The 26,825-nt window shown below is 54.8% G+C and overlaps 1 protein-coding gene across 2 annotated transcripts in view; it reads left to right on the top strand.

The window, feature by feature from the left end:
• The window catches only part of TEX264 (testis expressed 264, ER-phagy receptor), a 40,037-nt gene extending 13,437 nt beyond the window's left edge, over nucleotides 1-26,600 (top strand). For both annotated transcript variants that reach the window (XM_062008330.1, XM_062008331.1), the window contains exons 5-6: nucleotides 18,539-18,710; nucleotides 25,768-26,600. In XM_062008330.1, coding sequence (XP_061864314.1) covers nucleotides 18,539-18,710; nucleotides 25,768-26,081 — 486 coding nt within the window. In that variant the 3' untranslated portion in view covers nucleotides 26,082-26,600. The remainder of the gene's footprint in view (nucleotides 1-18,538; nucleotides 18,711-25,767) is intronic.
• The last annotated feature ends 225 nt before the right edge of the window (nucleotides 26,601-26,825 follow it).

Raw genomic sequence — 26,825 nt, 5'->3', positions numbered from 1 at the left:
CTCCTCCCCAGAGCTTGAACAGCTTCTTAACATGAACAGCATTCTGTAGGGGACTGGAAACCTACACATGGTCATTTACAGCAGCTAAGCCTCGGTACCCAGCACCCTCAGGAGTATGGCTGCACCTTATCTTTCCCCTCCTTCTCTCCTGACCACACTGCCACTGCTGGCTTTGCTCAGATCTGTTGACATTACTTTTGTCCCAGTTGTGAGTGAAAGTCTGTGGAGCTCTGTTCCCATCCCAGAGGGTTTGTGTTTCAAAGGTGAAACCATGGAGTGATCTTCTTGCTTTGCTGTGTTGTGGGGGCTGAGGTCAGGGGTTGGCAAAGAGGGCTCTGAGATGTTTTTCCACTGAAATTCTTTCTCCTGGCTAATGAGTTCATTTTGGGCTCTGTGAATGAAGTGTTTTTAAATAGCAGTTGCTTGTGTGCCAGTGGTCTGGGCTGCAGTCTGTGTGTGCGTGTGACCCGATGGCAGCAGCAGCTCCCACCCCATGTAGTACTTCCAGGGATCTAAGAAGTACTACAGATGCCCAGTCCTCTCTGCCAGTGCTGTTCCTCAGCCGTGGCTTTGCTTGTTCTTGTGAACTCCTTTGGTCTCCTGCAAGCTCTGTGGACCTTGAACTGAAGACCGCTGCCTGAGGTGGAGTCCTTACTGAGCCAAGGCCGCTCAAAGTTGTATATCCATCTCCCATAACCTGGGACTTTGCTGCCCTCAATGTGTCATCTTGTGGACCTGGGAAGACTCAGCCAGTTGATGATCTCTCTCCTTGCATCAGTGGGTCACCCTGCAGAATATGCTTTGTGGGAGATGGAGCTCTCCATCCTGTTCTCCTTCCCTTTTTCAATGCCCTGAGGTGACCATGGGGATTGGTTTGCAGATGCCCTGGGAGACATTTGTGGTACTGGGTAGCAAGGTGGTGCCTCAGCTGCCTGGCTAGGTGGAATGGCCTTCAGTTTAAGCCTGTGTGCACTTGAATATAGGTCCATAGAGTTCCCAGGGAGACAGGAGGTTATCTGATGCTGTAGAGCAATCCTCATGCATCAAATAAAAACGGGGAAAAAAAGCCTTTGAGAGTCAAAGAGGATTTGACGTGTCTGACTCATATTGATGGCAGAGACGAGACCAGAGCTGACAGCGTGACAGGCTGCTGGGCCCTGGGCTGGCAGGGGCTCGAAGTAAGAATCCAGTCTCTGGGGGTAGTGTTCTGGGAGCCCTTGTGTGTGTCTGCATGAGTCCCAAGCTAAGTATGGCTCATGCAGTGCAGGCAGACCTCTCTAGCACCCAGTGCCCGCTGGTTCTGTACAGAGCAGCAGCAGCAGATTGGAGCCACCCCCAACAGTTGTCCCTCAGGTACCTCCGGTGTGGGTGTAGCCACAGACTCCAGTAGGTGGTACGTGGTTGGGATGGGGAGGTGGCTGATGATGGGAAATCCCTGGAGTTGTGGATGCTCAAGGTGGATGGTGCAGATGGACTCCTGGAGGAGGGTGAGAGTTTTATTCTTTCCAGATTTCTTTGCTTTTGTTGTTTTTTTTTTTTTACCTCAGCATTATGGTCTGACTCAGAGTAGGGCATTAATGACAAACCACCTCCCTGGTTTTGCCCAGCTGGTCATAGCCAGCCAGCAGCAGGGTTTGGAAAAGAGGGGGAAGAAACAAGGTCCATCTTATTTATTTTCCCCTCTTAGAAACAAAACCCCACTCAAACACTGCTCTGGCATGGTTTAGCCTATGACCAAGGAAGCTCTCAACGGTGTTGTCTTTGTCACCTGCCACTCATATTTGCAAGGCTACACAGTAGATTGAGTCTCTCTTCTCCTTTAGGAACTCCATTGGGCTTTGAGGATGTGTTGAGTGTTTGCAGTCTGCTCTCCCAAATGGCAGTGGAGCCCAGCCTGAGGCTTGCAGCATCTTCCTGCAGCCAGAGAAACTGAGGTACAGGGGATGTCGCATCCAACCTGACACGTGGTGCTGAGGTCTTGCACCACTGCTTGTGGCCTCAGGAAAAGAAGAAGGGAGAGCAGAAGAGGGCAGTGTCAGAGATGGTTTTGGGCTAGTGTTTCTGGTTGCTTGTGGGCTCATGGACATTGAATCTCTTCTCACCTAGGCAGTGCACACCCCGATTCTGCTGCTAGAAAAATAAGTATGCAAGTAGATGAGATAGTGGGCTTATTTTAGGGAGAGACAGTTTAAGGATGGGGATCCCAGCAAGTTACACATCCTTGGTTCCCTGCCAGCCTGGTTGGTGTGGAGGACAAGCGCTGGAGTAGTTTGGCCAGCAGTGTTGGAGGACACTCTTGGCTGGTGTGATCTCTCTACCAGGAGTCAGCAATACTCTTAATCTTGGGGGGAGCAGGCAAGGGGTGGGCACCATGATGCCACAGCTCAAGCCTTGGCAGAAGGTGACATGAACCTGCAGGAACCAGAGAGGGACCCCGAGGTGTCTCTGCATGGACTGGGTGGGCACATTCATCTCCCACTGACCTGCACTGACAGCTGCTTTGCTGGATGGCAACCCCGGGCTGCCCGTCACATCGCATCAGTTCACACGTTCGCAGCAGCTTCTATGTATTAAATATTTTCTGTGACAAAACCCTCGGAAGAAGTTTTGGTCCCATGAACACTGGTGACTTTGCCTTCAGCAGCGGGGAGCAGGCACGGGAAGGCAGGGCAGAGCAGGAGGAGGCTGGACCGGGAGCTGAGCCAGGTGAAGGGGTTTTTGGTGGGCAATGTCGTTGGGTGCCTGAGGGAGATTTGGCCCCGGCTGGGGATGGGCTCGTGCAGCAGAGCAGGTTCGTTTAACCCGTGTCCACAGGGAACCGCGCTCCTCCCGTGCTGCTAATGGAACATATGTGGCCACGGGGCTCTGCGTCACGGCTCCTGCCACTCGCAGCAGGCAGCCCTGCTTTCCCCCTTCTCCAGAGGAATTTGGCAGCCCCAGGTCACTCCTCATCTGCCCTGCTCCTGGCAGGTGGGCGGTGGCTGAGCATGGCTGTGCGTGCCTGCGTGGCCAACTTGTGCCAGGCATGCCCAGTGCCATACCTGCTCCTCTCCTGCCGTGTGCTTGCCAGTGCCTGTCCTCTCACAAGTGCAGGTGCGTGCCTTCTGCTTTGGCTCTGTGATTTGGTTGCACAGGGGCAGATGTTAATCCACAGCTCTGGCGATGTTGAGTCTTTGAACAGAAAGAGATATTCTGACCAGTGTTGAGCTTTGGTAGTTAGAAAGGCTTTTTCCCTGCCTCTTCAGCTTGTCTCATGTGTGAAATCACACATTTTTTCACCAGCTTCTTGTTGGCTCTGTGCAAGCATGTGCCCCAGCAGCAGGCAAGAGGAGTCCTGGTCCCAGGAAGCAGCTGGCATGGAACACAGGCTTCCAGCTACCATGGCCTCCCCAGGTTGAGTTGATCACAGAATAGGAACAGCCCAGGTTGGAAGGGATCTGGAAAGATCATTTGGCCCAGACTTTCATGGGAAAAAGAACCTGGATGAAATTTTGTAACACTTAATGTTGAAAGCCTTGGGTGACAGGGGCTCCACCACATCCTTGGGGAGGTTGCTTCAGCTGCCAGCTCAGCCCTGAGTCTCTGCCACTGTGGGTACTTTCCTGTGACATCCAGCATTTTTGTCCTATTACTATCCCAGCTCCTTTTCCAAGAGCATTTCCAAAGGCAGCTTCTGGAAGTAGAGCAATCTTCAAGCACCTGCCTTCCCAGGCATGCTAAAACGTGTGGGCATCCCTGATGGCCCAATGGCTAAAAGCCTGGCCCACTGCTGCCTGCCAGCCAGTGGTCCTGCTGGGGGGCATTTTCATCCCAGGAGCGAGCGAGAAGCCACCTTGGTCTCCCAACCACTGCTTCGGAAAGCTGGGGCTCACAGTCTCATCATGGCTTACTCAGCCTTGCAAAACTATCACACAGATGAATTCACTCAGACACAAAGGTTTTCTTCCCCCTTGCCTTTGCAGCTAGGATTAATGATCACAGAGGAAGCTGCAGATACTCATACAACTGTCCAAGGGAGAGGAAGGATCAAAATGGTTTGCCTTGGGCGAGGAGGAGGAGTAAAATACTACAGTGCTTTTCTGTCAAATCTCTTTATCGACTCAATCTGTGCGTGTGCTCTCCCCAGATGTATTTATAGAGTCCCAGAGGATGCAGTCAGCTCAGAAGGCTTTCCTTGTCAAGCTTTGGAGATGGGTCCAGTGGTCTCAAGAAGCAGAACTATCCCAGACCTTGGGGGTCTCCACCCTTGCCAGCTAGTTAGTTAATTTGAGGATAAGACTGATGTGCCTCTCTGCAATTTTTTTAGCACTGTCCTAATGAGTTTTTTCTAGGCTGCTTCTTCCCTGTAGCCCTCTGAGCCAGACCTTGCCAGCTGTGCCAGGCTTGAGAAACAGCAAAATGAACCTGATCAAATGCGAAACAGCTTCTTAGAAATACTGCTCTTTCCCAGCAAATGCTGTTGGCCCAGTTTCCCTGACTGTGAAGCTCCCACTTTGAAACCTGTGGAGCGAGGATATAATACATTTGAAAGCAGTGGCGTTTTTACCTGCAGAAAAGGGCCTATTGTGCTCTGACTAACTTGTGCTTTTTCCATTCTAGTTGGGTATTAAATGGTAGGAAAGGCCCCACTTCGAGGAGAGCAAGAGAATGAAAACATTTCTCTTCTGCACCGAGTCAAAATACGGATGGCTGAGTCACAAGGTTGTATGGTGAGCAGATCACAGGGATGAAAGAGCAAGATTGGTTCTTGCTCCTTCCCGTGCCAAGAGCTTACACACTGCAGGCGAGGCGTGGGCGTGGGGGCTGCAGCAGTGGCTGGAGCAGTGGCGAGGCAGCCGAGCCCAGCTGTTTGCTCTGAAGCAGAGGATAACACTGAAAGTCTCTCAGAGTCTCTTCTTTTGACAGGGATATATATATATATAACTGTTTGTCTGCCTGCAGCAGCTGCTGCCCTTTGGATGCCATTTGAGTTGTTGTTGCTGCTGCGTGCTGGTGGCCTTAGGTGGTGGCAGCAGGCTGGAGGTGTCCTGAGCTGCCAGTCCTCATGGCCACAGTGGTCTGCAGAGCTGCTCACCTCTTGAAAAGGCTTTCAGAGGCTCATCCTGGGCTTTTCCTGTTGATGCTGTTTCCTGTTGGCCTTTGCTCTTCCCACACCCATAGGGATGCACAGCCTTTGTAGAGGGGGTTGCATGGTATGGAGAGGTGCAATGATTTGGTGCAGATCTGTGTATAACCAGTATATCCCTGTTTATAACCAGTATATCCCTGCTTATAACCAGTATAACCCTGCTTTGAAGAGCAAACAGTCAGTGCTGAACTCTGGTTGTCCCAATAGGCTGCAGAAAATCATGCTGCCACATCCTGTCCCTCTTGAACTCCTCTGGATTTGCCAAAAACAGGTTCATCTTTGTGGTCTCCAGCTGCCTCTGCTGTTGCAGGGCTCTGGAGCAGCTTGCAGCCTGGTCAGTGAGCTCCTTGAAAGAGGAAGGTTGAGCTGTGCTTAATTTTTTGTCTTCCAGGCTTTCGGAGAGTGCCTGGGAGCCCTCAGCTCCAGGATTCCTTTTGTCCCATTTATTTTCCAGCATGTGGCAGCTTATTCCAGCCTCTTTGCTCCAGCCAAACCAGGGAAAATCAGAACCTTGAATAGAAATGTTGGCAGTTTGTAACTCCAGCACCCATGCCCGGAGCTGGCAGGGATGACTCCAAGTTGGAACTGCCCCAAGGCTGCTGATGGAGGTCTGCAGCCCGGTAGGGATGTCCAGGCTTCCTGTCCTGCTTCCCCTGCTCCATCCTGGGTGAGCAGCAAGCCATGGTGAGCTGCTTTGTTGTCGTGGCCAGTAGACTGGGTGTGTAGGCATATGGCACCTTTCCTCTGCACCTCATCGCACAGGAGTGAGAAAAGGTGTTCGTTCCCTCACTGTCAGACCACAGCAGGCAGAGGAGGCAGCAGCTCCCTGGGGATCAGATCAGGAATGAGTCAGTGCTTGTCCTCTGTCACCCTTGAACTGACTCCTCTCAGGGTCTCTTCTGCAGTGTCTGGCACTGGTAAGAGACCAGAGGTACTCATTACCCTCCAGAGTGGCTCAGCACCTGAGACGCCAGTGCCTCTGTGTGTGCCGAGGCAGCACCACTTTTCTTTGTCTCCAGTCTACCCAACATTTGCCTTTCCTGGGCTTCCTGTTGCTCTGGTGACGACTGGGGCTGTAATTTGAAAAAAAGATGGAGGAGAGGAACAAACATGCCTAAGAGGGGAGATGATGGAAAGTAATTTCTTCTTCTGGGTAGCAGAGAGAAACTAGAAAGATATTTCTGTGCTGACTTGGAGCAGGGCTTAAGTACAGCTTTTGGGATGGGATCATCAGATGGTTGCTTTGTCCACTTTCTGCAAAGCTCACCTAGTGGGAAGGTTCAAAATACAGATCTCCTGTGTGCAGAGGAGGGGAGCTGAGGAAGGCTTTTGGAGGCTTTCAGGATTGTGAGAGCAGCCCAGCTGCTTGTGCTCTGCTCCAGTTTGCACCAAGGCAGCATCTGAGCTGCTTCAAGAGAGCTGGGTGTCCTGAGCCAGCACAGAGAGGGAAGTGATTTGCTGCCAGCCCCCTCTGGCACTGGGATGACAAAACAGGGACTTTGGGGCCGTGAAATGGAGTTACTGGTGGGGCTGGGGCTGTGCTCGTCTTCCAGACCACTGACATCTGAGTTTTGCACATTTACATTTCGCACGGCTGCATTCCTCCTGGAGCTCAGTGAGGCTCTGCTGCTCTGAGGCAGAGCTCCAGATGAAATGACACCAAATGATGTGGCTTTACATTTCAAAGGGGCTGAGGGAGCGGAAGGATGTCTGTGACTTTCTGGTGCTGGGGAGTAATTGGGGTGATTTGATTTTGCCAGCGGCCTGTACAGTGACTGTCGCATGCTCACACCACAGAGGGATGCTTTTACCTGTTCATCTTCTGCTAATAGGATGAATTATAACAACCCTGCAGGGATAAGCAGGGTGACAGAGCCGAGTGCTGCAGGAAGAGCAGGTTAGTAACTGCTCTGCATCCCTGATTCTGGCTGCTTATTGTAGTAGTAGCTTGTGGATGGGCACATGTTTGCATCACAGGACCTCTGGAAACTTCTGCTTCTTTCCCCCTCCTTCCCCACACCACCAACTAGAATATCTCCTGGTATTTTTAAAGCTGTTTCAGTGTTCTTTTCCCTTACCTTCACAGCTCTGTGGGGTGGGTCCTAAGGCAAAAGTGCTCCTTGAAGGTCAAGGACAGACCTTTAAGGCAGCTGGGAGAGTGGTTGTTCTGGGAGTCCCTGTCCCAGCAGAGCACTAGAGACTGTTGCCTTTCGGTTTAAACCCAAAGGGGTGTCCTGGCCCTGTGGAGATGAAGAGGACGTGCTGTGCCTGCTCACAGAGTGGGCCTGTCTGCAACTGCTTGCCAGCTTCATGTATTTGCTGACAGGCTCTGTTCCCACTCTGTGGGGTTGTAAGGCACCCCAGGAAGGCTGGAGGTAGGAAAACGGTGGCCTCATTCCCACTGTGGACAGCAGCATTCTCTCCCTGTCGCTGGATGGACGGTTAATCTCAACTGCTCCTCTAGATTTTATTTCTGCTGGGAGCTGATGGCAGCTCCTTGACATGCAGAAAGGTAGATACCTATCATCTGCTGTGACCAGCTGCTCTTCTTTTCATGCTGTGTGGATTCACAGCTTGGGGTAGCGTCCGCCCAGCAGTACAGTAACCAGAACGTGAGCTGGCAAAAGCTTATCAAGAGGTCAGTGTCAGAGAAAGACTCGTTCAGGTACTTTCTGCTGAGTGGTTCAGGAGACAAGCAAAGTGAAAGCAGCTGCTGTGGCTGTAGGAGCTGCCCAATGCTGTGAGCTTGCAGTGGAGGAGTGCAGCCACTGGCTTCTCTCTTTCTTACATCATCCTCTCTCACATGCGTCTCTAGGTGCCATGTTCACTTGTCCCTCCCTTGCTCGGTTCTTGCCTCCTCAATGAGCCCTTGTCTCTTGGTAGGAGCTGCTATGGGATCTGTAGCATGGGCTCTGCTCTGGCTTTATGCTGTGACATGGGGCACAGGACCAGTGTCCAAACTCCTCCTCTCTTGCTATCCTAGACCCAGCAGCCTTCCTGGGATTCAGCAACAGAGGGCAGACTCCACTCCCTGCTCACAGTGAGCTGCAGCTGCCTCAAGAAGGGTGCATGGGGACAGAGGTGCAGAGATGCTTCCCCAAAGTCTTCCCCATCTTCCAGACACCTGGAGCTTGAGGGAGGGCATCATAGTGCTGAGAAGAGGAGGGGTGTCCTCCAGGTCTCAGGAGGCACTGATGAGGATCTGGGCCGGCTCTGGCTGCAGTGTCAGCTGATGTGCTGCTGTTGATGACACTGTGCTGGGCTGCACATGGTTTGGGATAGCCAGAAGAGCAGAGCAATGGTGTAGATGGGGAGGTGGCTCCCCACCAGGGAAAGAACTGGAAGGTTCAGTGGCACAGTGTGTAATCCAGAGCTTTCCAGCTCATGCAGCACCTCTGGGAGTATATGGGACCTGGAAAGCTACAGGCTTGTGGAAGGGCAGAGTCAGGCTGAGCTTCATCTTCACCTGACTTGCTTCAATTTCATTTCCTGATTGATCTGCACAGTCAAACTCACAATCCTGTGCTGGCAGAGAAGCAGTTGCCAGACTGCAAAGGTCACTGAAAGCAGCTGCTCCCATCCCTTGGTGCGTGCATTGCCAGCAGAGGAGCCTGGCTCTGGAGGTGCTTGGATGGTGTCCCTGCCAGCACCACCAGCACCACCCTCTGTGTGCCCAGGATCACCCGCCACATGCCTGGCACACTGTGGCACCATGCTGGGCAGGCACTCTCCTCTCCAAGGTCGTGAGTCCCCTGGGACCCTGCACCAGGCTCCCTAACAGGCCAAGGAGGAGGAGGTGAGGGCTACAGAGGGATGGTGGGCCCAGCCCCACCTCTTCTCCCCTTGCCCACTCTGGGCAGGGTGTCTGGAGAGGTTAGTCAGCATGTACAGCCACAGAGATGACACGTCCTGGCTCGAGGAGGTCTGGAGCTGTCCTCAGGTTGAATTTGCCTGGTACCACTCATTTGCTTCCCTTACCCCTTCCTCTCTTCTGCTTGTGTTTCTGCCTCCTCCTGCATTGCAGGCAGCCAGCCTATCTCTTTGCCTTTTGCTTTCTGCCCGCCAGCACTGTTTGTTTGCACTGAGGATTTCCTCAGGCGAATCGTTACCGCCAGCGGCGCGCGGTGGCTGCAGGCTCTGGGGGCTTCATTAGCCAAGCTCACCAGTGAGACTTCTCATGCTGGGGCTCACCAGGGTCACTGACTCTTTGACCTTTGCCTTGCAGGATTGCCACCTTTTTAGGGTAGAGGTGCAAGTTCTTGGACTACAGGGTTTAGAAGTGGCTTTTCTAGAAGCCTACAGGGAAATGTCTCTTGGTTCATAATGGTTTATAACAATTCAGCAAGGTGCTTGTCCTGGGCTCTGGCTTGCTTTTAAAACAAGTCATCTGTCCCTGGGGCAAGGGAAGGAGAAACAGAAGCAGGAGGAGCAGTGCACCAGGGATGAGTGCTGGCTCATGGGTGAGTGTTCCACAGCAGGGATACCAGGAGAGATGCCTGTCACCTGAGGCAAACCTCAGCCTCTCTGAGCAGGAGGTCAAACAGTTTTTCTAGGCTGTTGGCTGCACTTAGCTGATAGCTAAAGATCCTCCTGCCCTGGAAACTTGCCGTACTGGTGACATGCAGATGGACGTCGTGATCATCTTACTCATTCCTCCTCAAGATCCTGCTCAATCCTCCTCTTTGGTGGCCTTCCTTGCCTTCTAAATGAGACAGATGAGCCTGACATTAGGTCCTCACCAGTGGGGATGGAAAGACTGTTTTGTCAGGGAAACAGGCAGTTGCATCCTTGCATTGTTCTGAGCTGCTTGGTGGATTTATCTGTGCAAGTTCAGCAAGGTTAGGTTCTTCAGCTTCCTTTTTCAGCTTTCTGAGCTGTGAAGAGATGGTGTGAGGCTGAGCTTAGCTCATCATGAAATGTATTCCATGAAGCCTGGGAGCCGGGGGCGTTGCAGAAAGACAAGGTTGTTCAAGGAGGTAGGAAGGGACAGGGGGTATTTTATACCACTGCATCATTTTCTTCCCAAGGACATTAATGTGACACATGTCCTAAGTTTGCGTTGGTGACAGACAAGCTGTGGAAGAGCAGCTGGAGATGCCTGCGATCCTGGGACAATGGCTTGTGGAGACAAAGAACAAGAGGAAAGGGCTGAGATTTAGCAGGGGCAGCCCAGACCTTGGCTCAGGAGACTTAGAGCTCCCCCATGCTGTGGGCACCAGGTGCTCCTGCTCCATCTCTTGTTGCCTTGCTTTTGCCATACAAAGGTTTCAGCACAGGACCTGTTACAGGTGAGAATGTGTGTGAGAAGGTTGGGAGCAGCAAACCTCCACTGGACATCCTTGTTGTGAAAGGGCAAGTACTCAAGTTAGTGGTGGACCGGGAGATAAAACCATCAAGGTGGGCTGGGAATGTCCACCTGGATGAGGAGCCCTTCAGGCTCTGAGCTGTGAGTTAGCCACAGAAGATCTCACCAAAAGAAACAAGCTGTTGGGTATCTCGGGGAGGGAAGGGGTTGTACTCCAGGTTAGGACTTACTCTCCCTGCAAGCAGCCTGATGAAGACCCGTGTTTCAAAGAGGCTCTTTTTACCTGCATGATGCCTTGTGTAGGGTGGGAGGCTGTAGTGCAGTGTGCTGCGTGGTCAAGGTAGGATGGGCAGGAGAACATCCTGGGTGATGGTCCCTTTCCTGAAAGGCCTTGCCTTGACAAGAGGCAGAGAAATTGCCACAGCTGCTGCTCCTGGCAGCCTCACCGAGGCAACAGAGCAGGCAAAGCAATTTAGCATCACTCCAGTCATCCGTGATGGCAGAGATCATTGCATCAACCTCTTCATCTTTGCAATTAATGCTGAAAAAGCATCCTCTGAGGGTTGGAAGGAGAGCATTGGTCCCTGGAGACGCACATTCTGAAGCAGAGGCAGCCCTCTGCAGCTGCGGTCCTCCTCTCCCAGTCTCCTCCACCTCCTTTCGTGCATGGCTGTTGACCCACACGCTCCTGTAGCGGTAGAGTTCCCAGGGGTGGGGACAGGAGCCCAAGACTAGTTCTTCAGGGGAAGAGAGATTCTTTGGATTTATACTATCTTCTAATGAACACCCATTTTTTGAGCTTTCTGAATGGTTAAAACCAAAGTCCCCTTTAGAGAGCTTGTGTGTGACAGTAATGGGGAAGGAGGAGGGGAGGAAGAGATGCAGCTGGGGTCGAGTGGGAGGAGGAGTGTGAGAATACATACCAGAGCTCCAGTAAGCTGGTGAGAACCATCTCCCCAATTGTCTTTGCTCACCAATGGCAGATACAGCAGGACTTGAGAACATGGGAAGCACAGAGTTTTTAGGAAGATTATTTTCTATTAATGCAAAAGTTTGCTTCACTTCTGAAACTCTCTGCTCCAGGACTAATTACTACCAAACGACCACGACACCAGGGGGGATCCCAGCCCCAAGAATTGTGTGTTTGCACCATCTGCTCCTTGTTCTGCAGGTGACATTCCTGTAGTTGGGGACAGTAAAATATGTCCCTGGAAGCTCATGGGCTAATGTACCTGAGCAGGTCTGGGCTGGCAGCCTTGTCCAAGACTTGTCCTTCCCCCGTGCTGTGGGGCTCTGGATGCCCAGGGATACTTTCTGAAAGGATTTTTCTTGCTGGGACTTGCTGCCTAGCCCTTCTCTGGGGATGGGGGATGCTCCTGGATGTGCTGCAGGATTTGTCTTGCAGTTCAAATGAGTGCTGGATGGGCAGGAGGTCCCAAGTGTGTCTGCAGCTGCAGTGAGGCAGGGCTGGAGCTTACTCCCTTTCACTGGAGGATGGGAAGGAGTCTCCATCCCCGGGGAGCAGAAAAGTGTGCACGACTCTGATGACAGCATCCAGCAGTGACCTGGGAGCCGGTGCCTGGTCTCCATCAGCCCTCTTGGGGCACTGGGACCTCCCATACCCACTCAGCCTCATTCCTTCACCTTGGTTTGGCTGTGCCTGACAGCTGGTGCTCTGCAGCTCCTGCAGCCCTGCCAGGACAAGGTGTAAATTGCGTGGCCTTTGGGCTGCCTGCACAGAGGTGAAAATGAAAAGCTCTCACAGCTATCGCCTGGCGTTTCACAGCTCCCATAGTCCACATGCACTCCCTCTCGCCACTTGCACAGAGGGATCTTGAAGGCTGATTTTCACCTGCCTAACCCGAAGCCACGGCACTGCCATGTCAGCAGGGAGGTGTCCTGGTTGCAGGCAGGACAGGGGCCTGCTGGGGAAGGAGGGAGGCAGACTGGTGCAGAGGGCAGGGAGGGATGCTGACGTGCGCAGGAGGTGCTAATTGCCAGGCGCTGTATTTTGTTACCTGGAGGATTTGCTATCCTATGGAGACACTTTGTTTTCTGTTGCTGTAGTGCTGGTGGTGCTGCTTGTTTTTCCCACTGGCTGACGGAAACGGCCTTTTCTTGATTGCAATAATATCACCTTCTGTTTCTGAAACACCTCGCAGCCTGGAGGATTTGAAAGTGAAGTGCACATGCGTGGGAGCAGTCTCACCACCTCTGAAATGTGAGTTTCTCCAGACTGGGAAGCAGCAGCTGTTTTGCAGCCCTCAGCAGCCTGGTGTTCATGGCTGTGCCGTGTGCTGGAGCTGGCTCTGAGTGCTGTCTGTGCTGGGAGGCAGGGTCTGCTGGCTCCACATGCACCCTGCCTGACCTGCAAGCCCAGGGATTGGGCTTTCCTTGATGTTTGAGCGGTTACTGGTGGAAAGCCTGGCTGCCTGCCTTGCCCCAACGGCTTATCGTCCTTCCTGCCCAAACCATCTCTTGAGCTGGTGGTTCTTCCCCAGCCCCTTCCTGGCTCCTGCCCCTCAGCAGGCAGCCCCAGGCAGTCAGGCTTCATCTGTCTCTCCTGTGCTCAACTAGAGTCACACAGGGTTTGGACTGGAAGGGACTTACAAAGATCATCCAGTACAACCCCACTGTCATGGACAGGGACATCTTGTACTAGATCAGGTTGCTCAGAGCCTCATCTGTCCTGCCCCTGAACAGGTCCAGGGATGAGGCAGCCATAGCTTCTCCTGACAACCTAGTCCAGTGTTTCACCACCCTCATCATAAGACATTTCTTCCTTACATCCAATTTAAATCTATCCTCTTTATGTTTAAAACCGTTCCCTCATGTCCTGTCATTATGGGCCTTGGTAAAAAGTCTGTCTCCATCTTTCTTATAAGCCCTTTTAGGTACTGGAGGGGTTGCCATAAGGTCTTCCCATGGCCTTCTCTTCTCCAGGCTGGATAATCCCAAATCTCTCATCTTTCCTCCATAGCAGAGGCATTCCAGCCCTCAGACTATATTTCTATGGCCTTCTCTGGACCTTCTCTGACAGGTCCACAACTGTCTTGTGCTGGGACCCAGAACTGGAGGTAGTGTTCACAAGAGCAGAGTAGAGGGGAGCATCCTCTCCTCAACTTGCCGGCCACGCTGCAGGAGACAGCTTTCTGGGCTGCAAGCACTCATTGAAATCAAGCTTGAAACCTGGGTATGAAAGTCTTTTGTGAGCTCAGATTTAGAACTGGAATGGTATTTAGCCTCAAGCTACTGTCTGGGCAAGGAGAAATAGAAACAGAGGCATCCCCCGTCTGGATCTGTGACAGCAAAGTAGCCCAGCAAGGAGTCTGTCCTCTGGCTGAACAAGGAGAGCTCTGAAAGGTGCTGGGTGCTGTGAGCTGCATTGCAAAGCCTCTCTGCACTACCTAGCGCCGTGGTCTAAGATAAGCAGGGATGACACACCGAGCGTGGAGCGTGTGAGGAAGCGAGGAGGATGTGGCACACAGCGCGCTCCCTCCGGTCCTGCCTGCTGCCTCAGTTCCAGCTCTAATTTTAGTAGCTGATTTTAGGGCCCTTCGGCTCCACGTAGTTTTGTTGTTTCTTTCAAAAATCCCTGGGACCCAAACATGTGACCCCTTTACTGGGAGGGGGAGGGGGATGAGTGCCTCTGTCTGGGAGCAAGACGTGGGGGAGTCACATTGCCTGAGCAAGTGGGAGGTGCTGGTGTGTGGGATGGGGCTGGCGGGTCATCTGAGGGTCCCCCCACTCTGCCAGGTGCCAGCTTCCTCACCAGCGCTAATGGGCATGGGTGAGGGGAGACTGGTGCCTGTGGGGGTGTGATGATGACCTGGCTGGGGAGATGCTGCTGAGCTCCCCCTGGTGATCAGCAACCCCCAGCTTTGGGCACAAGCCCCCCATGTGTTTGTGCCCACTGTCTGTCCCTCCTCCAGGTGTTCTGGCTAATGGTAGGAGTGGGGTCCTGGTGCAGCAAGGGGGCTGGGGAAAGTCCCTTAGCATCCTCTCCATGCTTCTCCCAGCACAGGAGCCAGACACCCACTCTGCATCGATGGCAATTAGCAAATTGTCCTTGAGGCTGCCGGTCCAATTCGGTAGCAGAGCGCAGTGTGTGTACCCTGGTGCTGGGCCAGCCCTGCTGCAGAGTCCTGTGGCTGGGGTCACTCCTGGGCTGCAGCAGGTGCCTAGTGCTCCCAAGGTAGAAGAGGAGTGTCTGCTGGGTTACTAGGCACTTGCTTCCTGCGGCTTTTCCAGTCCTGGCTGGGTTTTGTGGGCATTTTTTACACCTTGCAGGCAGGAGATCCTCTGGCAGGAGTGGGTGACGGGCGCAGGCAATGGCTGTGTACACATGCCACACTGGCAGATGGGGCATGAGGCAATGTCTCTGCAGTGGAGCCAGGAGCTGCTGGGCAGCACAGGGAGCTCAGCCCCCAGCCTTGCTCCAGCAGGAAGCGCAGTGATGGCATGAAAAGACTCCCCTCCTGCTCCCACAGTCATTGGCCCTGGCATGGCAACTCAGCAGGCTGCTGTGGCTTAACCGTCACCCTGTAAGCTGTGCCAGGAGGTCTCTGTGATGAGTCAGGGGGGCTGTGGAGCCAGTGGGGTAAGGACAATAGTTCCCTCCTCACTGCCTTCCTTGTGACCCTAGAGGCATTTTGGGACAGACAGTGGATTCAGCTGGAGTCTGAGCTGCCAGCATGGCACGATGGGGATCCTGAGAGCATCCATGAGACTTGTTTGCTACTCTCCTAACAAGCTGAATTCTTCCAGCAGTGGGAGGTGAAGCAGATCCAGTTGGTGGCATTTGAATTCCTGAGCAGATGAGCCTGACAGACTCAAAAGACGACAAAGCCGGTCCCCGCAGTGCCCCAGCTCACCTTCTGCTTCCCAGCAGGTGCCAAGGGGCACGGCACTGTGTGAACACCCTGCCATCTCCTTCCATTTTGGCACAATCCTCCTGGGATTGTGATGACTGTAGGTGATGTCTCTGCCTCATGATATGTCCTGTAGCCCTGGGACTGCTCTCGTGCCCACGTGGGGAGGTAGGGGAATCCTCTGTCAGGGAGGCTGTTCCCTGCAGAGACAATGGGGTCTATTCCGTACAGGACAAGCAAGGAGAGGAAAATCAACTATTTCACCTGGGAAAGAGGAGTGCAAGAGTCTTCCCCTACATAAACCCTTACTCCCAAGAGGCTAGTGAGCAGCACTCCACCACAGCCCTTGGGTGGGCCAAGAAGGAGCTGGTGTCATGGAAGGCAGTGGATCTGACATAGCAGGAGTATGCTAGAGCTGCTGTATGTGTCAGGACCGAGCTTCTGGGCTCTGGATGCGTTTGCCTTTGCTATGTGTGTGTATCTTGACTGTATGGGTGATGTGCAATAAATCCTGTGCTTCAGGTGCCTGGTGGAGGGTCCTGCAAATGGCTGTGTGTGCTGCACTGCCACCTCCATCTTTGCTGGCTCCAGGAGAGGTGGGGTCCTGGCAGGGGCTAGGGAAGGAAGTGGCACAGCATGACCTTGCAAAGGCAAAGAGACAGCAAGTCCCCATCCCTGCCCTACTTACTGGGTCCTGCTGCCCTAGCCAGACGCCTGGCCCTGATGCCATCAGTGTCCCACTGCTCACCTCTCACCGAGCTCCTCCGCCCGTGTGAGACCACATTTCATTTGGCTTGAGGGCTCTGCCTTACAAACTCCATGTCCACCTTGCTGCTCCATCTGTTGGCTTAGCCACACAGCTAGCCAGGGCCTTCCTTCTCAGCTTCAGAGTGAATTACTGCCTGTTGAGCATCTCTGTTCTTTTGCCACGTTGTTGAGCCTTTGCTAATTCGCTCTCTGCTTTTGCCTTTGCCTTTGGACTCTGCTCTGCAGTCTCTCCAGATGATTTATTTTCCTTGAACCTTCTTTTCCTTTGAACCTTCTTTTCCTTTGAACCTTCCTCTCTGGTGGCACAATCCTAATCCTGCTCTGTCCTGTGCCAACACCCACCTCTCGTTTGCACCTTGCTGCACCTCCGCCTTTGCTGGCCTGGCCTCTGCCTGCCTCCTGATCTCCTGTAGGATAATCACAAGGACGATCTCCTCGAGGAGTCACTACCATGGCTGTGGAACTGCAAGGGGAGTTGTAGCAGCCTAGACAAATTGTAGGGAAAGGGTACATCGCAGGTCCACTCTTCAGGAATCCCAGGGTAGGCTTTGGGAAGTCAGCTTGAGACGTCTTGGAGGCCAGACTGGTCAGAATCCTCATATGAATTTAGTGAAGGTCTCTCTGCTCTAAGATCCTTTGAGTTGTCCCCATCTGCATTGAGTGGTGGAGGGGCCAGCTGGATGCATCCAAAAAAACCTGTGAATCTTGGAGATACCCGTCTCTGGTATGTGTTGCAGTAACCTAAAATAACGAACCAAGCTGAAGATTGGCTGATGGGCTTGTGGTTGGCAGAGCAAGGGGCAGAGTGACAGGGTGGGCTCTTGTCTGCCTTGTTGCTGAAAAAGTGGGGAGTGTTATGAGCCGCCTCTGCTCTGCTGCTAAAAACAGCCCAGCTTGTTTTTATTTAATACAGTTTTGATCTGCGTGTGTTGGTGTCTCACCTGCCTGCGAGTGGGAACTCCAGGCTCTGAGCACCTTGGAAGCCCGCCTGTGTCCCCACGGCATGGGGGAATGTGGCTCCTCCTCAGCTGGAGGAGGGGGGCAGCCAAAATTCAGGCTCAAAGGCCTTGGGACAGGATGGGTACAGCTTCTGCTGGGGTTGAAGTTTCTGCCACTGCGGTGCCACTGGGTGAACTGGGGCTTTGCAGAGCCTGCTCCTGCAGGCTTTCCTGGCAAAACAGACCCCAAACCAGCTCATGTGGGGTTCTCTCTGTCTTGCTTGTGCAGCATCCTGCCAGCGAGGAGGTGGTTCTCCGGGTGGCCTTGCTGCCAGCGCTGGGGAGAGGGTTGGTGTAGGCTCCTGTCTGTTGTGGATTCTGCCCGATGCCAGCATTTGGCTGGGAAATAATAGCTTGGTCCATCCCCAGGGGTGAAGGGGATCAGGAACCAAGAGGTTTTTGTAAGGTCATGATTGATGTGTCCATAGAGCTTGTCCTTGGAAGGTGGCCAGGCCTGGCTTCAGAGAGCTCCAGAGGGACAGGGATCCTGCCAGGAGATGTCTGGGCAAGCCATGCCAGGGGACGTGGCAGGGAGGAGGATGAGGATAGTTGAGGTAGGAAGGAAGAGGAGGATCATTGCATCACGGAGGAAGAGGATAGTTGGGACAGGGAGGAGGAGGAACATAATCAGAGTGATTGTGGGGTTAAATGAAAGCTGCCAGTGATTTGAAAAGGGGAAAGAAAGAAAAAGAGAACCCACTGAAGAGACACTCTCTCACCCGGATTGTAATCAGCCGCCCCCTCTGCCAGCGAGCAGCTGGCGGGCGGGCGGGCGAGGAGGGGGTGGCAAGAGGGGTCCAGCTGCTCCTCAGCCTGGCCTGGCACCCCAAGAGTCCCCACAGCCCCGGCGCAGTGTGGGCTGGGGTACATCCCGGGGATAAAATGCCCCTGTCGGGGGTCCTGGGCAGGCTGAGGGGCTGAGATCTTGAAGTGTGTTGCCAGGAATGTAGGGGAGTAGGGTGAGGAAGAGGAGGAGGGGGAGTTGTCTGAAATGCCAAGGATTCATCTCCCACTCCTCCTGCCCTCACCATTCTGAAAGGAGCTGCTTGTGCTGTCAGCTCTGGATGATATTAATTAGCAGAGAAGTGCCACGCCTGCCATGCTGCACCGACGAGCCCAACACTTGGCAGGTCCGTGCAAGGCAGCTGCCGGGCTCCCCGGAACCCCTCGTTCCAGCCCCAAACGAGCACACCAAAAATGAGGCTGAGATGGGGGAGTTGAGTCTCCCTGGAGATCCGGCATCTCCTCCTTGAGCCCAGCTGGCCCCAGCTCGTGGGGAGCTGTTGTGATAGGGAAAGCAGCACTGCCATTTTGGGATGGGACCCTCCACTCCTGACTGGGCTCCCATCCCTGTAGGCAAAGGGAGTCAGTCTGTGACACTGCCAGGCCAGCAGGACCATGTGGTGGGGGGCTGCCGGGGTGAGGGACGAAGGCACATCCCTGACCCATGTTCCCTGTTGTCTTTCAGGAGAGGAAGCTGTGTGCCCACCCGCGGATCGAGATCTACAAGGAGGACCGCATCTACTTTGTGTGTCCCCTCGCTCGCCAAGGGGACTTCTACGTGCCTGAAATGAAGGAGCTGGAGAGGAAGAGCAGGGCTGCTGCAGCTGAGACCGAGGATGCCCAGACAGACATCACAGGTATCTGTAGCTTGTGCATGGCCTTCATCTTTGATTGGCGTCAGCCTTTCCGAAAGTGGAGGTCCTGGTGTCCCCAGTGCTGCCATCTGAGCAGACAGAGAGGGGCTGACCTGTGCCCACCTGGCACCCAACCACTGCATCTGTGCCCCTCTTCCCCTCACACCAGGCTGAGATAGTATCATGTCCCTGAAGTGTCACGCCGCATCTTGGGGAGCACCTGGGCACCCCAGCAGCATCTTCTGGCCCACTGTTGTCAGAGCAGAGACAGATCTTGCAGCTTTTGGTTGCAGCTGCACTTGTTTTTCTCCTTGTCATATACATCTTCCTTGATCTCATCTTCATCTGTTACATACTGGGATTGCAAAGAGCTTAAATACCAGGTTGCTGTAGCTGGTGGTGGAGTTGCCCGATAGCATCTGCTCAGCAAGATCTGTTGCAGCCTGTATGTATTCATCCAGGAAGGGACCACAATGGCTGTAGGCGCAGAACAGCAGTGCTATAGTAACCCGAAATGCTGGTTTCTGGTGCCGGCCCACGTGCTCATATGTCTGTGAGATGCAGGAGCTGGCTCGCCGAGCATCCCGGGTGCTGGCGGGGGCAGCCGCCTCCCCCTGCCCCACAGGTCACCCACCCTTGTGTAACCGCCATGAAAAAACCATGAGGGCTCTGCTCGCCTCCCGGGGAGTCTGGGCATTTGTTTTAACGCATCTTCAGCTTGGGGTTGCTTTAATTCTTAATTGTGTGCAGCGTGAAAGCGGGGCTGGGAATTGCTTTCTGGGAGCTCTGTCCATTTAGCGCTGCCGTGAAGAGCCTAATTGAGCGGTTTCCCAGGTCCTGCGTTTTCATGGTGCTCACTCAGCTCTTGCCTTTCTGTCAGCCTTGCGTCAGGGTGGCTGCTTCTGGCACCTTCCCATGGTCACCCCTTGGTTTTGGAGAGGACCCATGTGAGCAAAAGCTGCCACAGGTCGGTGGTGTCAGTGGCTGTGTGTGCTCCTGTCTGCAGTGCTCCCTCTGCCCCAGCTGGCTCCGTGCTTTCCGTGGGATGCTGCTGACAGTGTGCCTGTGGTGGGGGAGTCCCCTGCCCTGCCGGAAGAAGAGCCAAGAAGGTCTTTAACAGTAATGATGTTGGACTTTCTCACGTGGGAGACCCCGGGCTAGACTCCCCAGCAGCAGTCCTGGGACAGCTCCTCCACCACCCTTCCCCTTCCAGTCACGTAGATGAGCTTTTGTCAGTGCAATCTGATGTGGTGTCATCTGCTGAGTCTGCACAAAACCAGCTTGAAATAATAATAGCTGAGACAGGTTGGCCTTGCCTTTGAGCCTGAAGAGTTGAGTGTGGATGTTGCACCGCAGTCACCATCACTAGGCACAGCAGCAGAACCAGATCTGGTGAAGTAGCCACATCCTTGTCCTGGCCATTGGAGAGGTCTGACATTGCAAGCCTCAGGTTCCTTGTGCCATGAGGGTCTCATGCCTGATGCCTGAGAGTCTTGGAGATCCCAGTCATCTCCTCTATCCCCATGATGTTGCAGTGCCCTCGACTGGTACAGCTGCTGTGACATGGGGAGGTCCTGGGCTTGTACAAAGGGAAGTGGTGCCTAGTGAGCAGCCTTGTCCCACTGTCACTAGGCCCTGACACTGGGGGCTGGGTTTGTTGCCAGCAGTGCTGCTACAGCCATTGAGTGGCCATTGGACTGCCCCTGGTTCAGCAGGAGGGTCTAAGTAAGGAGTTGAGGTAGAAGGGGGCATCTGGTCTCATCAGGCTCCACGTCTCACCACTGAAATCCTGCATAGGTTTTGTGAGCCCTGTTGCAGGAGGAGACCTGCTGAGGGGACAACCAGCAGGTCTTCCCTCTGCCCAGCCACTCTCTGGAGATGCCTTGAAGTTGATGCCTTACAGGTTGAGACTCATCCTCCTTTCCCAAGTATTTTCTGTGCTGGGATCTGTGCAACCACCTCTGAGTTGTGGAAGGAGAAAGCCCCAGTCTCTTTTTCCATTGTTATTGCTCCTTTTTTCCTTGGGGAGCCACTCAAGGAACAAGCAAGATGGCCATAAGATCTTCATGATCCATCAGATCTCTCATGTCTCTGACAGCTTTGGAGCTTTCCTCTGTCAGCTAGAGGGTGGATGGGCCCAGCAATGTCTGCATCCGCTTTGCGGTGCAGTCCCCTCTCAGCCATAGTTGCATGGATTTGGGTTATTTCTTGATCCACCTCAGTTCTGCCAGTGTTTCAAGTCATTCTGCCCTGATGGAGGCTCAGGCAGTGTTGGGCTACCCCTTGGAGGGTGGGAGGGAGTGATGGTCCCTGTCAGTGGCTCCTCTGGCCCTGCTTGAGCCGTACAGGTCCAGATGCAGGGCTCTGACACCCTGCAGCCTCACAGGGTGAGTGGGAGGGCTGGGAAGGTGCTGGGCTCCTTTTTCCTCTCCCTGAGGCAGCTGAGGATGCTCTACATGTGGCAGCCTCAGGCTCTCCCGATGTGGCAGCAGATAAAGCCCTCCCCCTACTCTCACAAGATCATAGCACTGAGTGTGCAATTTCAGAACGAGCATCACCTTTGGTAATGCTCTGTATGAACGCAGCACCTTTCAGTCACTCCCTCAAATTAAAGACTTGAGGAGTTCCCAGTTAAAGGTGCTGCCTTTTCACCTCACCTGTCACTGTGGCTGCTGCCAGGCTCTACTGAGTGACTTGAATGTGCAGGAAAAGCTTGGATTTGTTTTCTTGAGCCTCCTGACCTTGGAGCACATTTCTCCATTTAAGCTGTCATCTGCTGTCCTTGCTCCTGAGCTCACCCCGCGAGGTGCTGGGTGCCTGCGGCTCCAAGTGGAACCCATGGCCAGAAAGGCTGTGGGATGTGGTACAGGGTGTGTGCTTCATGCTGCTGCTCTGCACGGAGCAGGGTGCTGACAGTTCTGCTCGGCATGCAAGGAAGGGGCCGGGGGGCTGCGCCTCGGCTGCCTCCGCACCAATTCTGTCCCTTCTTCACCATCGTCAGGGTCATCAGAAAGACAGGGAGCTGATGGGTCTCCAGGGGGTCAGTGTCAATCACCATCAATTGTTTTGTGCTTAATTATTTTGTGGGGCCTTGGCACGTCACGGTGCTCGGCGAGCCCTCGCCCCCAGCACGCTCTCAGCAGCCTGACCCTGCTGCGGCGCCTGGACGGTGAAAGCAAACAAAAGCAGCCTCTCCACACAGGCTCGCTGGCATCAACACAGATGGTTCCTAAGCAAATGGCTCTGCCCAGAGCCTCAGGTGCTCATTTTACTGGAGCTGAGTCTGTCCAGCAGCATCTGGGTACAACTGATGGCATCACTGAGCCCTAGTGCCACAGGGAGGGCACCTTCCTTGACATGCTCTGCCTTAACCCCACTTGCTTCTGTCCTCCAAGGAGCTCTGCCTGTTCTGCCTGCCTGTGCATGCTGAGAAGGGTCTCAGTACGCAGCTCCTGCTGTGTCTCCCTGCTGCCCTGCCGGTCCCAGCCCCTCTCCTGATGATTGTGTGTGACCTTTGGTAGGCACGGAGGAGCTGTGCCCCTCCTGGCAGCTCAGTGATCTATTGTGTAGCATCAGAGATGATGAATGTTTGGTTAAATAGATGGGCCTTGAGTGGGCCTTGGGTGCACCAAAAGAAGAGCAATCCTCAAGCATCAGTGTTGTGCTGGGGCAGTGCAGAAGGGGAGCCAGTCCTCCTTCCTGGGGGGATTTGGGGATGCTGGTGCCTGGGGTGACACAGAGCTGAGCTGCCCAGGGGGCTGGCTCCCCAACAGCGTGGGGTGAGTGGTTCCTGTTGTACCTATCCCTGGATGGTCTCTTGGTGTTGGCAGCTTGGCTTCAGTTCTTCCCAGGTGGCCCTGGCCTTTGCAGGGCTTCTCAACACACCAGTGGGGCTTCACTTCGGGCTCTGCTGTGTTTTCCCAGTGTAAAACTTCCCGGGTTCCAGGTTGCTGCTGAGTGAAGGTGCAGTGGGATGGCCACAGCATCCTCAGGGGAGCAGAGTGGAGGGAGTATGTCCATGGGACAGCCAGCACCTCACTGAATGCCCCAGGGAAGGATCACCCTGCATCTGGGTGCTGGGCTGCCTCCTGGTGCAGGGACCAGCCCTGGGCAGGGAAATGCAGGGACTGGGCAGCAGCTTGCTGGGGGACTGAGCCAGGTGCCCAGGACAGGATGGAGAAGTGGACACGAGGGGTGCTGGAAACCTCTGTGCCCATGAGATGAAAGTTGAACTCCTGCTCACCCACAAGGCATCTCCCAGGGAGGCTGTGATTGCCCTTTTGGGGCCCCTCTGCACTCCCTGCCTGACCTCTCAGGGTCGTGATGGGGGTTTTTGCCACATCTCCCTGCCAGAGCTGACCCTGCACCCACCCAGCAGCAGCAGCAGCTCTGTCTCTCGCCCTGCCTGCCCCGGCCAGCCCTGGCCAGACTGAGTGGCCATGCCAGGTCCTGTGCAGAGGAGAGTGAGACTGCTGAAATGGGCAAATTTGCCAGCTGAGGCTGCTCAAACATGATCAGAAGTGACAGTGCAGTGAAAAAGTGCCTGGCTGAAAGGAAACAGGACTTAATTTATTGTTGCCTTTGGAGCGAGGGAAAGGGAGGCAGCAGCAGGGGCAAGGGCAGAGGTGCTTTCCTGTGGTGGCAACTCATAGCAGCCTGTAGATCAGCTTCCTCCCTGTCTTCCCCTTCCTGAGATGCTGCTCCTCACCTCAGCAGCTCCTTTGCTTTGTGGCCTGGGGTTACATGATGGCTTTGCAGCCAAAGCAGCCCCCGGGGTGACAGGGGATGGTCACTGAACAGACAGAACACAACTTGAGGGTCACTCTTGTCCCAGGTTTCAGAGGGATGTGAGATGACCATGAATGACATGAGCTGTCATGAAGACACAGTGGGAACGTGTCCATGTTGACATTAGGCCACCAGTTTGGCCAAATTGCATTTGTTTGGGTTTTGTTTTTGAGATCTCCACTAAAGACCTTGCAAACCTTTAGTTGACTTCAAGGCTTGGGGGCCACATGATCCCCTCCATCCCCTGCAGCTCTTCATCTTCCTGGATGCCACCCTGCCAAGGTCCTGCTGGATGGGACAGCATCTCCTTTCTGATGCCTGCTGAGTGCTCACCACCCCCTTCAGCGAGCATCTCGCCAGCAGCCTGCAGAACATCCTTTTTAACTTAGAGTAAATGTAGTTTCCATGTCGAGGTGCTCCCTCATGCTGCAGAAAAGGCAGTATATGTTGGGAGGTGGTGGTTCTTTCCTCCTTTTCATGGCAAGGTAGTCACCAGGCATTGCTGGGGTGGGCAGCCCAGGGCTCAGCTTGTGCCAGCTGCCAAAGGGGTTGCACGCCACAGCCAGGGCGAGAGGGTGGAAGCTCTATGCAGGTTCCTATGCAGGTGCCTGCCGGGCAGGATGAAGCCAACACACCGTCCAAGTGGGATGGAGCAGTGGCTGTGCTGTGTGTGTGGGTCTTGCCCTGCCGCTCCTGGTCCTGCTGCCACCGCTCAGCCCTCTCTGAAGAGCCATCGCTCGGGCGGCAGGACCGTGGGCTGCTGCTGCTTGGGAGGCAGAGCGCTGCCATTTACAAGCAGTTCTGCTGGCAGCTGCCCAGGCCGGGAAGGAAAACAGCAAAAGAAAAGGATTTAAGGGTGTTTGGAAGGAAAGTTCCCTCCTTGATGAGTCTCCTCCAGGAGATGGGTGGCTGCCACGCAGCTGGAGGAGGGCGAGCAGGAGGCTGCCAGAGCCCGGGGAGGCTGGGGCTGCCCACGGGAGCCGCGACGCTGGGATGGAGCTGCGGCGGCAGGAGCCCGTGGGGAGGAGAGGCCTCTCCTCTGCCTGGGACCCCCTCTCTGCTCAGCACCAGCCTCTTGGCCACTTCCCAGCCCTGCTGTCCTGAGCGAGACTGCTTCTGGATTCCCTCCTGGCACGATGCTGGGATCAGTGACAGAGCCGCCAGGAACACAGAGGTGCCAGGATGCGGCCGAGCCCAAATGCTCTCACCAACCAAAGCACCAGGAGAGGCTGGGGCAGGGACGGTGGTGATGGAGGAGCTGCCTGGTGTTTGCTGACACTGCCATAACTGACAACAACACATTGTAGTCAGCAATGTGGATCTGTGATGTCATCATGAGCCATGCGGAGCCGTGATCTCATAATTAACAGTGATTAATGTTTTACAGGAGGGTTTATCTCCCAGCTGGTTGCTTCGGCAACAGCACCGAGCTGCTGGTCTCAATCTGACACGCTCCTCTCCCCGTCGACTCCTTAATTGTGCTGTGACTGAGCTAATGAGGCAGGGATCTGGGGAGGGGGCGGTGGGTGCTGAGGTCTGTCCAGGCAGGCAGGGGCAGCCCCGGGGGGCTCTGCCGTGAGAGGGAGTGGGCTGGAAGCCAGCTGACGTGGAGGAGGGCCGAGTGAGCTGGGAAGGCTCCCCCCCGTCCTCTGGCACCCTGAGTCCCATCTGCCAGTGCTGGGCCAGTGCTGGCAGCTGCAAGGAGCCACACAGGGAGTGGGCTGTATGGGGTGCTGAAGGCAGCATTAGGGTGCCCTGGCATGAGGCTGGACATAAACTCACCTCTGACGGCAGCACATCCAAGGACCTGTCCCTGTACCGCCTTCTCCTTGGGTGCTCAAGCAATGCTGCAGCTCCCCGCCAGCCTCGCAGCACATTATCCTGCTCCTCACCTCTTTCTGATGCTGTGCCAGGGACAGGATTGTCCCCCAGCTCCTGGGCCAGGCATTCTCCCTGAGGGAGGGCTTGCCAGGTTCTTGGGATGTGCACTGGGGTCACGGCAGAGCCAGGAAGTCGGGGCATGGCCAGGAAACCAGGGGTGGTTTGTGCCAGCTTGGGGTTTCCCTGATTTCAGGGAGCTGCTTGAGTCCAGCTTGTGCTTGTCTTGTCCCAGTCCCATCTCAAAGGCACAGGAGGTGAGAAGAGGTGGGAGCTGCTCACCACTATGGCCTGATGTCTCCAAGGTTTCTGGTGGCTTTGAAGGCTGTGGCACCCTATCCCCATCTCCTCCTTCCCACAGCATTCACTCCCTCCCCTTCTGTCTCCATCCCAGGGGCTGACACCACGAGTGAAACAAGCTCCATCAGCATAGAGGCCACAACCGACAGCAGAGACACCTCTGTGGCCACCTCCATCCTGCTGCCCTTCCCCGCCAGCCGGGGCCGGGAGGAGGCCGACAACCGCAGCGAGCACAGCTACAGCGAGTCCGGAGCCAGCGGCTCCTCCTTCGAGGAGCTGGACCTGGAGGTGGCTGGGGATGGAGAGGGAGCCCAGGGCCTGCTGCCCGACACGGGCTACGGGGGCAACCAGCAGGTCACAGACAAGTGGACCAAGGAGCCCGTTGCTGCCGAGAGAGGAGAAGAGTGAGGGGAAGACCTGGCTGCCTTGCCTCCCACCGGCGTCTGACTTACTGGGAACCGGTTGCCTTTCCCACCTCCTTCCTCTCCAGATGAGATTTTGGTCGCTGATTCCCCCGGGACCCTCTCTCCCTCTTTGCACAAAGGGTGTTTGACCATTCCACAGGGAGGTGGGGGTCTCCTGCAGCGCTCAGTGCTGCGGGCTGGGGCAGGCTGGGGAGGGGCAGCCACATGCATTTGCCGTTTGTGTGTCTTGCAAATTCCTCGCAGGTGTCTCGGGAGGTGGTGGTGGGTGGCAGAGGTGTCCCCACCTCGTTTCTGCCAGTGCCACCACTCTCACCCTCAGCTTCTCTCTGCCTCACCGCCGTGTGTTTTCTAGCACCAAAGAGCCGTGAGTAGGGTCAGTTGGGTTTGTTGCCCTGTTCTCTTCCCCTTGCTGAACAATTGAAACAGCCTGTGTAAAACCTGGTCCTCCTGGCACTGCCACGGGCGCTTTTGGGGTCTGTAATAAAGTGGATGCTTTTCCTCACTGGTACCTCTTGGCCAATCGCGCCGTCCTGCCCTGTGACGGGCTGTGGGCTGTGGGCTTGGTGTCTGTTTCTGCGCTGGCTGGGGAACTGCCCCAGGGCTCTGCATCCCCACTGCTCCACTCGCTGCCTGCCCAGGCAACCCAGCAGGGCCACAGACACCATCCCTGGCTTCAGCAAGCTGTTGGGAGAGCAGGGAAGGGGCCTTGCTGAGCTGGACTGGAAGG

The sequence above is a fragment of the Colius striatus genome, chromosome 15, assembly GCF_028858725.1.
Source record: "Colius striatus isolate bColStr4 chromosome 15, bColStr4.1.hap1, whole genome shotgun sequence".
In the NCBI taxonomy this organism is placed as follows: Eukaryota; Metazoa; Chordata; class Aves; order Coliiformes; family Coliidae; genus Colius; species Colius striatus.
Note: the sequence above shows the minus strand (reverse complement) of the source record. Positions and strands in the feature narration are given on the sequence as shown.